The sequence below is a fragment of the Pleurodeles waltl genome, chromosome 8 (assembly GCF_031143425.1).
Source record: "Pleurodeles waltl isolate 20211129_DDA chromosome 8, aPleWal1.hap1.20221129, whole genome shotgun sequence".
Lineage (NCBI taxonomy): Eukaryota > Metazoa > Chordata > Amphibia > Caudata > Salamandridae > Pleurodeles > Pleurodeles waltl.
Window position 1 is genome coordinate 1,299,274,629 of NC_090447.1, and position 14,339 is coordinate 1,299,288,967.

At 40.9% G+C, this 14,339-nt stretch overlaps 1 protein-coding gene across 1 annotated transcript in view; it reads left to right on the forward strand.

The window, feature by feature from the left end:
* The window catches only part of MICU2 (mitochondrial calcium uptake 2), an 840,968-nt gene that overhangs the window by 799,064 nt on the left and 27,565 nt on the right, over positions 1-14,339 (forward strand). Inside the window, exon 10 of the mRNA XM_069202256.1 lies at positions 14,201-14,309. Within this exon, the coding sequence (XP_069058357.1) occupies positions 14,201-14,309 (109 nt within the window). The remainder of the gene's footprint in view (positions 1-14,200; positions 14,310-14,339) is intronic.

Sequence of the window (14,339 nt, forward strand, 5' to 3'; positions counted from 1 at the left end):
AGCTGAACGTTACCAGTACATCCATGTAGGAAGCTAGTACACCTGAGAAGAAAGCATTCATTGATACAGAAAACACTAGAAGGCACCAAATGGGAATTAGGACTTCCCTCCACATTAATGGCTCTGAAATGGCAGGAGATGAAATTCCATTTGGATATGTTGATGTGCAAAATATGTATTTTTACACAGAAAGACGATTGACTGTTGCGGCTTAACAGTCATGTGTAGCTTCTCATAAGACACAAACTCCTGATTAGCATGTCTCTTGTATTCCGAGGCAGTTCACGTTGCACAGTTTTAAAGAACTAGCTCACAGATTGAAAAGAGTGCATCCTTAATTCCATTAACATCCAAGATTTAAAAAATAAAAAAATAACCGTAAGAGACCGAGTGAATGGGAACAATACGCTTTCTGAAACTGAACAGTGATATGTTTTGGGTTATGGTACGGAATAAATTCCAAATATTAAACTTGTTATGTTTTTTTTTTAATCAACAAGTGGGTACCTTCAATTGCTCGAGCTGCCTGAAAGAGCAGACATATTTACTAGTGAAAACAAAGGAGTACAGTAATAAACTCCATGGTAAGAACATTGGAATTATTGTAACATTCTGCAAGAGTGTGTTTCTATGCTTGCAATGACTTACCCTGTCACAGAACATGTTAAAGCAATAGGTATTTTAAACGTGAGGAAAAAATAGGTGCAAAAGTTAAAAGCAGGGCCCAGTAACTGTCACTTTCCGCACTATTTGCACAGGACGTTTAAAACAACAGGAGCCTAGATGGGAGAAGTCTGCTTCGAAATCACAGAATGCGATTATGACAAATGAGGTTGACGAAAAAGAAATACAGATGCAACAACAATTGTGCCTCGAACAAAACGATGGCTGGAAAGAATTTCTTCAGTTACAACACAGGGGTTAGTCTACATTTATGATGCAGTAATCAGTCTACACTTGCAACACAGGGATCTGTCTACATTTACGACACAGGGATCAGCCTCCGGTTACAACACAGGGATCAGTCTCAGATTAAAGATGCAAGGGTCATTACCATGTTAGGAATACATGGGTTAGTGAGTAGGAAATTAATTACCCGGTCTCTAGAGCACTGGTCAGCATCAGTTTTAGAGTGCACTCACGGATGCACTCGTGAGGCAAGTTCTTGGATAGACTGGTCATTTATGGCTAACGAGACATGGGTCAGTCTTTGGTTAGGAGTAATGGTTTCATCTTGAGTTACAATGCTATGGTCAGACTTCGGTTTGGATGTAGAAGTCATCATTCTTGGGTTATGGATGCATGGATCAGTCTCCATTAAGGATGCACGGGGCCATCGCTGTTTAGGAATGCGCAAGGTAGTCTCTGTTTAGGACTCACTGGTTAGTCTCTATGTAGGATGAAGAAGGGGTTTTGTCGCAGGTTAGGGATGAGCATGGTGAGTCTCTAGTCAGGATCTAGAGATCATTTCTCATAAGACACTAGGGTCAGTCTATGATTTGGGAGCTGGGTCAGTCTCTGTTATGGATGCATGTGCTAGTCTCTGGGTAAGAAAACCTTGATCAGTTTTGGAGCCATTCAGTGTCTGCAGGGTGATTCCAAACTCTTATCACTGCTCCTCTCTACCTGCCTGATGTCCACGCGCCTCCACTGCCCTTAACTGGTGTCCATGGGCTTTCCAAGTTTGCCGTAAATATGTAGAGACATTAAAGCAGAGAGAGTGTGCACTAGAGCTGCCACCCAAGCAACCCAAGTGAGGCCAAATGGCAAGAGATTGCAGTCACGATAGTAACTGAAAGTCGCCAAAACGGTTACCACTGCTGCTAGTAAATCAGCATCAGCTCCCCTAGCAGTTAATGAGGAGATATTTTGTATAAGTATTAGTGAAAACGTCTCCTTCTCTTCCCCTAATACCAACCTTCTTTGCACAGACAGTATAAACCCGCAACTACCAGTGCAATGTCTGGGGGGAGGGGTAGTATGAGAAACAGTGTGAGGTACATTTTGAGTTAATTCTTTAAAAATTTTCAGCAGGGAACACAATTGCAGATGTTCTCTATACACAGCTGCCAAGTTTCAGATTGCTTATATGTGACATTCCCATGATTTCAGTGTACTTCACGTAGAGTGACACTTTCTCGTGAATAAAACCAAGCAATTAGGTCCATGGAAAGAGAGAAATATCAGAAATTACGCTCTTTTACTCAATGAACTACTCTAAAATGATCTAAGATGGTATTTGCTTCATATCTATGTACATATAAACACTGCTGGGCTAGTTAACACATTTCCTATAGGAGTTCATGTACATGATCAGATTCATAGTTTTGTTTGTAATGTAAACAATTGACGTTTTGGTTCATCTTTGTGCACAACATTTTGTTTGCTAATAAACACTTATAGCTGATAGCCTGACCCAGATAACATACTTGCACACTTTTTAAACAGTAACAAAAATAATGCCTTATTTCATTTTGAAGGAGCCACATGTTCCGATGAGTCCAAAAACACTTGTCAACAACTTTCTTTTAAGCGTCCAAAGAAGGTTGTCACTCATGCAACTTACCTTGAATCGTTTTCTTTAATATCAGTCTTTTGTAATGCTTTCATAAGTGCGAAATGGGGATTGCATCATTCATGACACAGGATAAATAGACTATTCTTAGAACATTTCAAGTCTATTTATAGCTACCCACAAAACGTGGATCTGACTGCTCTGCACAAATTCCTTGAAGCTTTAACTATCCCATGTCTTTACCAAAAAGATAAGACTGATCTCTAAGCCATTTACTCTTCAAGAATAAATGAATATCATTAGAAGTCTAGCTAGTGGGAAAGCTTGTGGCCATTATAGTTACCCAGCAGTGGTATAAATTTTTTATTAAAGAACTTGGCCACCACCTTCTATCATTAGCTAATTCCATGCTCGCTAAGGAAGCAATGCCCCCTTCTTTGAATGAAGGGGTTGTAGTGCAAATAAAAAAAAAAAATCTAGTTGAGCTCAGTTCATATTGTCCTATCATTTAGGTTCTAAAAACATTGTGAAACCACTGGTAACCAGATTCAACAGGGTGATCTCTAAACTTGTCCATAAAGATCAAAATGGTTTTATTCCTGGTCGTCATTTGCACATCAACAAAACTACCTTACGGAAGTCTAAAATATGTTTACCCCAAATAAGATTCCGGTGTTGATATTCTTTCTTGATGCAGAAAAAGCATTTGACCTGGTGGCCTGGAAAATATGTTTTTTGCACCCTAGGTAAATTTGAGTATCATGACGGCCCTTCACAGGCTCTGCGACTGAGCAATGGCTAAGCTGATCATTGATAAGTCTGATGCAGGCAACTTTGTGGTGCACAGGGGACAAGGGGTGCCACATTTACCCAGTTTTATTTGCCCTATTTATAGACCCCTTAGCCACTGCAATCCCTGTAAATTCTAGATTACCTCCCTCGTTATCTCAAATGGCTCAAATTTAGCTGTACACGGGCATATGTTGTTTTTAAAACCAGATAGAACAGACCAAATGAGAAATTTGAAATGTTTATATTATTTCAGACCCTGGGGCAATATACAATAAATAAATCCAAGACTGAGGTGCTGCAGTGCAATAGTGTCCTGGAGGATGTTGCCTGATCTTTAAAAGGGTTTAAATCAACTACCTAGACACTACCTGGGCATAAAATTCACATATAATATGGAAGGTTTGTGTAACTTAAATTATAAACCTTTTTTTAATTAGCAAAGACTGTTAGCTGAATGGAAGTTGCTCCCATTCACAATAATGGGGAGAGTAGCTTTGTTAAAGATGACTGTTCTGTCCCTATTGAATTTTTCTATCTATTTTGCCCCATGTATCTCAAATGCGCATTTTTACAAATAAAATTGGAAGCAATGATCTCTTAATTATGGCAAGAGGCAAGTTTGATATTAACATTCAGCGCCTTATAATTTCCCATTACGGAGGATTGGAAGGGTGGTCTATCCATGCCCAATTTCAATTTGTATTACTTTGCTCCAATTTCAACCAGATTTGAAAAAGGATCCTGTTTGACCTGGCCTTTTTTGCAGGCTTAGCCTCAAACGTTTTGCCTCTTTCCTCTTATGTTTTCTGACCTGTTTTTGTTGACTTTAGGACTCTGGGCACTCTACCACTGCTAACCAGTGCTAAAGTTCAGATGCTCTCTTTCTAAATTGCATTGGTGATTGATTTATCCATGATTGGCATATTTGATTTAATTGTAAGTCCCTAGTGCAGTGCACAGTGTGTGCCCAGGGCCTGTAAATCAAATGGTACTAGTGAGCCTGCAGCACTGATTGTGCCACCCACATGAGTAGCCCTGCAAACATGTCTCAGACCTGCCACTGCAGTGATTGTGTGTGCAGTTCTCAAACTGTCATGTTGACCTGGCAAAAGCACCCACTTGCCAGACCCAAACCTTCCTTTTTACTGCATGTAAGTCACCCCCTGAAGTTGGCCCAAGGCAGCCCCATGGGCAGGATACAATGTATTTAAAAGGTAGGACATGTACTGGTCTTGATATTGAAATACTGCTAAATTTGTTTTTTTACTATTGCAAGGCCTATCTCTTCCACAGGGTAAAATGGGGATTGAAGTGTAATTTCCCAATGGCATCAGGTAGAGATATGGAGTTTGGGGTTTATGAACTCACAATTTATAAATACATCTTTTGGTGAAGTTGGTTTTTGAATTGTAGGTTTGAAAATGCCACTTCTAGAAAGTGGGCATTTTTTTGCTTAACCATTCTGTGCCTTTCATACATGTCTGGGTTAGGATGACAGTTGGGCTGTTTGTGCATTCACTCTAGACAGTCACAAAGAGGCATACACTGATGACCCATCACCAAGCTTATGGGTCCTCCTGAGCTTGAGTGGTGGGAGAAGCCAACACTTGCACCTTAATAGGGCTGTGCCTGTCCTCACACAAAGAAGTCTCCAACCCCCTGGAGTGTGTTAGCGGCCAGGGCAGGAAAAGGCACTACAGAGACTTCTCTTTGAAGTTTGCCTACTTGAAAAACAGAAATGGATATAAATACTGGACCTTTGACTCCACATATTTGAAACACTACTGGTCTGAGGAAATTATGCCAACAAGAAGAGTTGGATGCTGTAGAAGGGACTGCCACTCTGCCTGTTGCTTTGTTGTGCTGTGCATGTTGCTTCAGTCCTGGGAGTGAAAGGACTGGACTTTGCTTTCTACATCCTGTTTTCTAATGTTCTCCAAGGTCTAGATCCAAGCTTGCCTCCTGTTAAGTCTCAGGGCCACCAAAGACTTCACCTTCCAGCGCCTGGGCTTTCTTATTGAGAGTCCTAACTTGCCAAGTGGTGTCAAATCCAGTTCATGGGCCCTTGGAAGTAAGCTCCGGTGCAACTAAGAAGGAATTAAGCACATTGACTCCAGAGTGACTTCAGAACTGACACCGCTCTCTGACTCCGGGCCACCGCCTGCACAGGAGCCATGGTCCCTGCTGAGTGCAGCGACCATGACCTACAACACAGGACCGCAGCAGCGCATCTGAAGTTCTACCACAGCGTGAGTGCTGTGTCACTGATGTCCATGACACCCTACTCCAACTCGGCGGCAGCATCTGTGTGATCAGAATACCACAGAGTGGACGCCTCTCATCTTGACCTGCTGGATTCATCGACCCTGCCTGGTCATAAGGAACCAATGCCTCGCTTCCGAAATTGCATCATCTCTCCTGCAGCCGTAAGGAACCAATGCCTCACCTCCCCTGCATAGCAGTAAGGACCAACACCTCACCTCCCTGGCAGCAGTAAGAAACTGGCGCCACACCAGCTCCAACAACGCCTCACCTCCCCGACTTCGTGCAACATTTTTATTTCCCCATCATTTTACTGTTCCTGGGGTCCATGTGACTCCATCACCGACCCACACTCACTCATGAGTGGCATTGGACTATTTGGAACAACACAGTCAAGGCGCCCTGATTGCCCCAGTTGGAAGCTATTGTGTTTCTGAGTGCTATACTAAGATTTGATTTTCGAAAATTTCTATCTTTACTTGTTTGTTTGATTTTTGTCATTTATATCTTTACTTGTTTGTGTTTGATTTTTGTCATTTTGGTCTTGTGTGTGTGTGTATAAAAACTTTACTCATTGCCCCTGAGATAAGCCTGACTGCTCATGCCAAGCTACCAAGGAGGTGAATAGGGGGCCACTTAGCTGTGTGGCTCCCTTACCCTGACTAGAGTGAGGGTCCCTACTTGGGCAGGGTGCAAACCACTGCCACTTTGAGACCTCATTTCTAAAAGATTCCAAATCTAATCTTATTATGATAACGCGTTAATGGAAAGTATGCTGGAAGATAATATCTGAGATATACTGTGCTTAAATAATTGTCCCAAAAGAGTGCGCTGCCAGGTTTTCAACTGGGTCTCCATTAGACTACCACAATTTGTTAAACACGTTGGGATACCACAATGTAATGTTTCTACCAATCTTGAGGACTTGGTTTTCACAAAATGTATTAGGACTAGACTGAGACACATTAAGTAGATGGAAAATGAATTGGTAGGATCTGACCTCAGATTTTCTATCTAACAGTGTATGGGGAAAACACCGTCTGTTATAGCAGGGTCAATAAAAAATTATAAAAGAAATTGATGCAGTGGTCATACATCAGAATCCATCATCAGGAAAATACATCTGGCTCTGATATATGAGCAGGAATAACTTGTGTGTTTACTTTTCTAGAAAAGTCCGCTTAAAAGCAGGGAGTTGAAAGCGGTTCTTGTCAAATAGAAAACAGGCTAATGTAATTTAATTAGCTTCATTTATCATTGCATATCTCTTTGCATAAATAACATTAAATAAATTATATTAGGGTTGCAGTAAATAACTATTGCTGGAGGTATATCCATACATTAAAAGCTGTTTCTGATCATCTAGTATTGGGGTGTTATTTTTCGAAAATAAGGATCACATTTAAATTCCTGAGTGCGCAACCTTTAACCTGAAAAGTAATTGCCTTCCATTGTAAACTTACACCAAGAGCCATTTTGGCGCATAGCACATTACCACTTATACTATGTATGTTTAAATGTATGTGAAATTTGCATAGCAAAACCTAGTTAAAAGGCAGTAGAGCACTGTTCAGGGTCAAAGGCAAGCATAAAATCAACTAGTGATAGAAGCAGTAGCTGGTATATGAAAACAGCAGTGCACATTGTTCCTGCATTGTACTATAGTGTTCTTTAAAAAGTTGTGTATTCACCTGTTCCCTAAATGGGAGCAGTGTTTGGGCTGTCCTGATCGATATAGGGATGTTTTGTCAGATCTTGGGTACCTAGATGGAAAAGATCTGCTGTCATATTTTTCTTTTTTTTCCACTTAGTCTCCACTCTGCTAGTGCCCTGTCTGTGGGTGTGCTAAGATGTATGTATGTGGTATTTCTGTAGTGTGAATCTAGCCAAAAGGCAGTACAGTTCAGTTGAGAGCACGGTACAGGGTCAAAGACGAGCATAAAGTCATCAAGTGATAGGGGAGGTAGCTGGTTTGCGGACTGATAATGCATTGTGATGTAATGTTGTTTACTGGAGTGTGTCTTCCTTTTTCTTAAATTGCTGTTTTATTTGCAAGATTGTTTATGATGCAGCTCAATTTGAAGCCCATGCAAGGCAAATGAAGTTTCCTTTGTAAACGAGAAAATCGTGTGTGTAGTCTTAATATCATTGGCATGTACTGTTTTTTTAAATTTCCTGCTGATGAGTGCCTTTAGTAATAATATTTAAAAAAACTAAACCATTTAGGATCATTTGGCTGGAACTGCAGTGTTGATTTTGGATGCAGAAGCAAAGCTAAATTAATTCATTTGTTCAGCCAACAAATTAGTTAACTGAATATACATGGATACACTACTCCAATAGCATTATGGGTAAAAGTATAACCCACATTATCTTGAAGTACCATTTCTACATATGAATGACAGTCAGGAAGGGCACAGCCCCCTCCTTGCATATTCAGTTGAGTTCATATGAGTCATCTCTGCCATTGAGGTCAGCCTGCTGTTTGCTGCTGGAAGGCATTTCATACTATTTTCACTTTCATTCGGTGCTACTCACTGACTGGAGCTGGCAGAGACTTATGCTAATTAACCTTTTGTGACAGTTCAGGCAAGTAAAGTTTAAGTTCCCTAAAGGTACTTTTCCTTAATATTTATTAAAAATCAGGCTTCACCTTTGAATTAGATTTCAATAACTATTAAAAATAGTTGATTAATTATTTTACTTGCTGGTCCATTTCCTGAGTTAGTATTATAAGTTTTTTAATCTGCATTTTTTTTTTTTTTACATGGGACAGCTAGGCCTGTCACGGTGAAAGTATTCTTTGGGCCTTGTCACTGTAGGGACATGGTACTACTAATTTTCTACATGTCTACTTTTAAAACCCATGCACCATACATTGTGGGCTATAAGGATAGCATAGGAGTGACTTACTAATACTTAAAAGGGAGGTTTTCTACTGTCAAAAGATCTGGGGAATTTTATCAACAATTCCCTCACTCATTGTGAGGTGCCATCAAGTAGCTCCGCATCATGTTTGTCCTGTCCTAGATGTGATGTTGGGGCCCCTACATAGCTGCCACCTCCACACGTTGACGTCAGTTCCTTTCTTTCCATGCCTTCCATTGCAGATCCTGAGCTTGATTCCTTGAATTCTGTCAGGCTGATACTTTTTTCACCCAATTTTTTTCCAGCTTTCAAGGGACGCGTCCCTTCTGAAAACAACGTTTTAAGTAGTGTAAAGATTGCCACAAGCAGATGTCACTGTTGACTCCCTTGAGGTCTGTTTCTGGTGACTGGGTTTCAAATGCGATTCAATATTATGCAAGACATGCACAAAGATGAACCCTAAGTTCATTTGAGACTGCAACGCTAAACTCTGTCCCAGAACACTGTTGGAAAACAAAGAAGGCTGTTCTCTGTCAAAGTAGAACGCTGTCACTCCCAAGGCCGCTCCTGAGATCATTCCTCTTTGAATTCAAGATCTACAAGTAAATCTCAGAAGTTGAAGCATGGGTCCTCTTCATCCCTTCACTCCCATTGCGAGGAGTTGCGCAATACCCTGGTACCTCCTATCTGCAAACATTGTCTAAGTCCTGGGAACAGACTCTGGCTCTCATCCTGATGCGCCCCAAACTCCCCGGGCCTTTGATGCCTCAAAAACTCCACAAATTAAAGGAAGCCATTGATTGAATATTTGGTACCTGACCAGATCCCTCTAGAGCACCTTTGGGCCCTATGGATCCAAGGTGGCCTCTAATCTGTCTCCTGCCAGCAGATTCCTCACTGATGTTGATTGTGCTACTGAATCCTATCTTGGAGTTTGCCCTAGCTCCAACTCCAGGCATTGTGGCAAGGCTGATACCATTTAGGGCACCAGGACTAATGCTGCAACCCTCGATGTTGACACCAGCATCAATGCTGGAAGGGGAGCTGATAGTCTTTTCCAACACAGAGAGTCATCCACCTCATCCTTAGCCAAAGCTGCACACACCCTACCATCTTCATTCCCACTCTGAGATGTTACCACGCTAATACATAATGCCTGACCCTGATGATGATGATGACCAAAGCCATATCTACAATGAAGTCAGTGGGATTAATACATCCCCTAACACTGGCCTCCAGTCGCCCACATCAGCTACAGCAACAGAGGGATCTGCCTCCTTTACCAGAGTTATAAGGCGCAAACAAAAAAGTGATGGATGGAATGCTTCAATTAATCTCAGCCACTGGTGATTACTCAGGCCTCTTCCTAGTTCATCATCATTTTGCACACAATACCACCTCAGTTTGGACCAGCCATATGCAAGTCAGTTTGGACCCTGCTCCACTGGGAACAGTCCAGCCCGGAATGCCTGACCAGGACATCCCTGAACCGGAACACAAGCAATCCAAGACTAGGTTCCAACAAGTGTTCTCCAGCAATAAGGAAAAACCTGGCTTGCTCTTTTTTCGCTATCACAGTAAGTGTGCAGTGTTCAGACTTTTACGCAGTGGAGTTCCCATGAAATTTCTCTTTATGAGACCCCTTTCACATACAATGGAGATTGGTACTCCTGTACTTTCCCGCCCCTATAGCTCCTGCTTAGAGTTCTGAAGACAAACAGAAATACCTGGATATTCTAGCGTGCCTTCACTGGGTGAGTGTGTGGTTCCAGCCATGAGCATCTGTCCTCTGATCCAGCTGCCTCGTCAGGGGGTGTGTCTCCTGTACCCTTCAGTCTATACAGGCAGAGATCACTGGCATTCTTTTGTTCCGTCTTTCTAAAGACCATAAAAACCTTTGCTGTAGCAACATTTAAATTTTACTTATCAACCATTTTGGCTTTTATAACACCTACGTGATCAGCCATTTCTTTTGAAATCACCTGTTGTGTTGCATTTCTTGAACACTCATTTGTTCATATCAACACCATTTGTGATGCCGCAGTGGGACATTAATTTGGTACTCCTCTTTCTCACATGTGCCCCATTTGAACCGATACACATTTTTTCTCTACATCCCTTGACACTAAAAACAAAATTCCTCATTGAGATTAATTCAGCTCGTCTTTCCAGCAGCCAAGGAAGAGGTTATTAAAAAAAAAAAAAAAAAAAATCCATTTCCCCCTAAGGCTGTCACGCCCTTCCACATAGAGCAGTCCATTACCCTGCCAGCTTTCTTTGCCACCTTCTTATCCATCTAACGAGGAAAAACAACTCCATTGTCTTGACCCCAAGAGGGCTCCAAGCTTCTACATCAATCGCATCGTGTGGACGATCAGCTCTTTGTGGTTTTTCTGGGACAAAAAATGGGGAAAACTATACAGAAAAGGACCATCTGTAGATGAATTGCTTTGTGGATCAAGATTTGTTATGGGCTGGCTATGAAACCACCCTCAAAAGGCCTATGTGCTTATTCCACAGGTGCGAAGGCTTTGCTGATGCCAGTTTTGGAAATCTGCCAGGCTGCTTCGTGGGCGTCATTTTGTACGTTCACCTAGCATTACTGCCTGGGAACCAGGTACAGCAGGAGGGGAACTCTGTCCCATCAGTCCTCCAGGATTTCCTGTTCTTACCCATCCCTCAGCGGCACCATCTGTTGAGGTAGTGCTTTGATATCTATTCACAAGATGAGGAATCTGCAGTTAAAACTATACATCAAAATACAAAGTTATTTACCTTTGGTAAAGCTCTTTCTTGTGGTTACTCTATTGAACTGTAGATTCCTCACTGACCCACCCACCTCCCCGTTCCGAGGAATAGACTCACCTAGTCCATACTATTAAGATTCCAATTTAGAGTTCTGCTCACTGGCACCAGTTGATTTCTAAAGGCTTTGTGTCTGATGGTGTAGACAGGAATCGGAAAGAAACTGATGTCAGTATGCGGAGGTGGTGTCTGTGTAGGTGCCCCGAATTCACATTCAGTGTGGGTCAGACCCAGCATGAAGCCACATAATGCCACTATTGATGCATGAGGGATTTGCTGAGAAATTTCTACTGATCCAGTCTGGAGCCTGGGGGTAGTCACAAGGTGAGGAAACTTTGGGCTTGATTTGTATTTCGGCAGATGTGTCACCCTGTGGCAATAGTGATGGATATGCTGTCTGCCGAAATATAAATCCTATAGGACATAATGGAGTTTATATTTCGGTGGATGAGATATCCATCATTGTTGTGTCAGAGCAACCTGTCCACCAAAATATAAATCTGGCCCTTTGTCTTTTGACAGATCAGGCAGCAGATTACACTGCAGCCGTCCTGATACACAGTGTAGGCCTGAAGCCAAGTTTGCACTGCCACTGTAGTGGGTGGCACAATGAGTGCTGCAGTCCACTAGTGGTATTTAACTTCCAAGTTGTTGGTAAACTTTGTACACCATATACTGGTGACTTATAGCCAGTTTAAATAAACTAATTTGGAATAAGCCAATTTAGTAGTCATAATTATTTTTTGTCTGATTTAAGATAAATCCAGAAACGAGTGCTACGCAGCAGGCAAGTTTTTTTTCTAAGCTAATTTGTTCATGTTTAAGGAGGGGTCACAGACACTTTACTACTGGTTAACAGGGTTAAAGTGCACCGAGCTCTAAAGCCAGCAAACAGAAATAGGGTCCAGCAAAGGCAGAAAATATGGGATGACCAAGTGCAAAAGCCTGTTTTCATACACCATCATAATGTTAAGCATTCTTAATGCACCACAACATTGTTAAGTTGATGAAATACCAATTTTATGAGCAAGTAGGTATAAAAAGTGAGAGTTCTTCTGCGCATAATCTAAACAACAGACACCCAGCAGAAGCTCACAGTTCCAAGCAGCATAACATATTGATGCGACAATTGATATTTAATTATGAAAGAACCAGTGCAATGCACCAGACGGCAACTACTTTTCAAGAATTCCTGTGTTTAAAATCTCAGCCTTATTTTTGGAAACAACATTCTAAAGTAATATTTGGTGTGCCAGCTGAATGTTTGTTGACTTGGCCTGCACTGGAAAGGAACTGACACAGATTTATCTTTCTTACCTAACTGGGAAATGTGATGACAATAGATACCATTATAAGTTTGTTTAGGGAAGATGCATGGCAAGTCCCATGGAAGTGGTGCCAGGTGGAACCTTTGTAAAAACTTGTAGGCTGTCCTGTATTCAATGTTTATTTTTTGTGGATTTCAGTGATGTTTTCCAAATCTTATGAAAACAATGCATATCAGTGTTTAGTCATCTGTCTAGCCCTCTAAAATAGTCAATCACTTTTGCCAGTGTTTATAAAACATGTGTTTTCAGTGATTGTTGTAAAGTATGTATACAATTTAAAGGAGAAGTAATGCAGTGTATGTAGCGTCTTCTCATTGGCATTGTGTTCAATGGACGCATGTTGGACTGTTTTAAGCATAGGATGTCTGTGTATTGCACTCTCATTCAAATCTTATTACCTTCTCTCACCTCTCATTACCTCTCATACTTACTCTGTCAGGACTGTGTCTGGTGTACATGACTATTAATGGATTAAGCAAGTAACAGTGCTATTTTAAAACGTTTTAATAAACAAATTGCCGGCAGCTGTTAAGGGTTATTTACCTACTCCATACTGAATATTATGACATTGTAGGGGTGATCGACCCTACCAACAGCATAGTATCTTAGGAAACCTTTAACATTTTGAATTGGACTAGATTCAGGTGCTGCTACTGTTGTTTGGACATTCATAGCTGTCAAGTGGGCCCTGTGGCAAATATCTCATTTTAAGTCCTGATCTTGTAACCTATGAGCTAAAAAACCCAGCAGTAAAATGCAGTTGGGTAAAAGCCAGGATCAGCTATGGTTATCATAAATAACAATGGGTCACCTTGCAGCTATGAATTTTGTCAGCATGTGGAAATTGTGTGTCATGTTCTCACCACAATACCATGTGCATTGTGACAGCACTATGTTTAAAGGCACATTGCATTGAATGTTTAAAGCCTGGAGTGTTTGGGAGGTGATCTGCTACTAGTACTGACCTATTAGAAAATGGGCTCATATATCAAAGAGTTTTACCCATTGTGTTTCTGTGAGTAAATTCAAAACTACATATTGGTCACAATTCTTATGAGCCAGCCATTTCACCTATCAGTGAAAGAATTATACACTCCGAAAAGATCAAGTATTATTTTAATATTCCCAGATTCTCTACAGTATATAAAATAATGATCAGCCCTAAAATGCTTTTATAGCCTGCACCTTTAATCCAAGCACAAAACTGGAGGAAATAGAAGGAAGAAGAAATATATTTAGTGACATTCCTAAACAAGAAAGCTCAAGCAGAATAATCTTACACCAGTCTTCTTGCTGCTACATTCTTTAGCAAAGTTACATTGTGTTGGCCTCTTCAGGAAAAAAAACTCATTCTCTCTCAGGTTCCTTTCTTTGAAAGGCATTTCAGTTTGTGGTTGTGTCGTGTTTATATATTTACACTCATATGGGCTGCTTCCCTTTCAGTGGGATTTTATCAGTTTTTATAGGTTTAAACCTAGAACAGGATAGCCTACTAATGAGATATATCCTTAATTTTGCATGTGTATTTATTTTTTATAACCACCCATTAAAATAGATTTATTGGTTTAAAAAAAAATTGAATATTTAGATCTGCTCTCTAATTCTGGAGTCATTTGATATTGTGCTTTAGGGTATCAGTTTGGGAGAATTCAAGAGTTTCTGTCGCTTTATGAACAATCTGGAAGACTTCTCAATAACAATGCAGATGTTTAGTGTGGCCAATCGCGCTGTGAAATTGGGTAAGTATTCAGCTTCATTTTATGCATTTA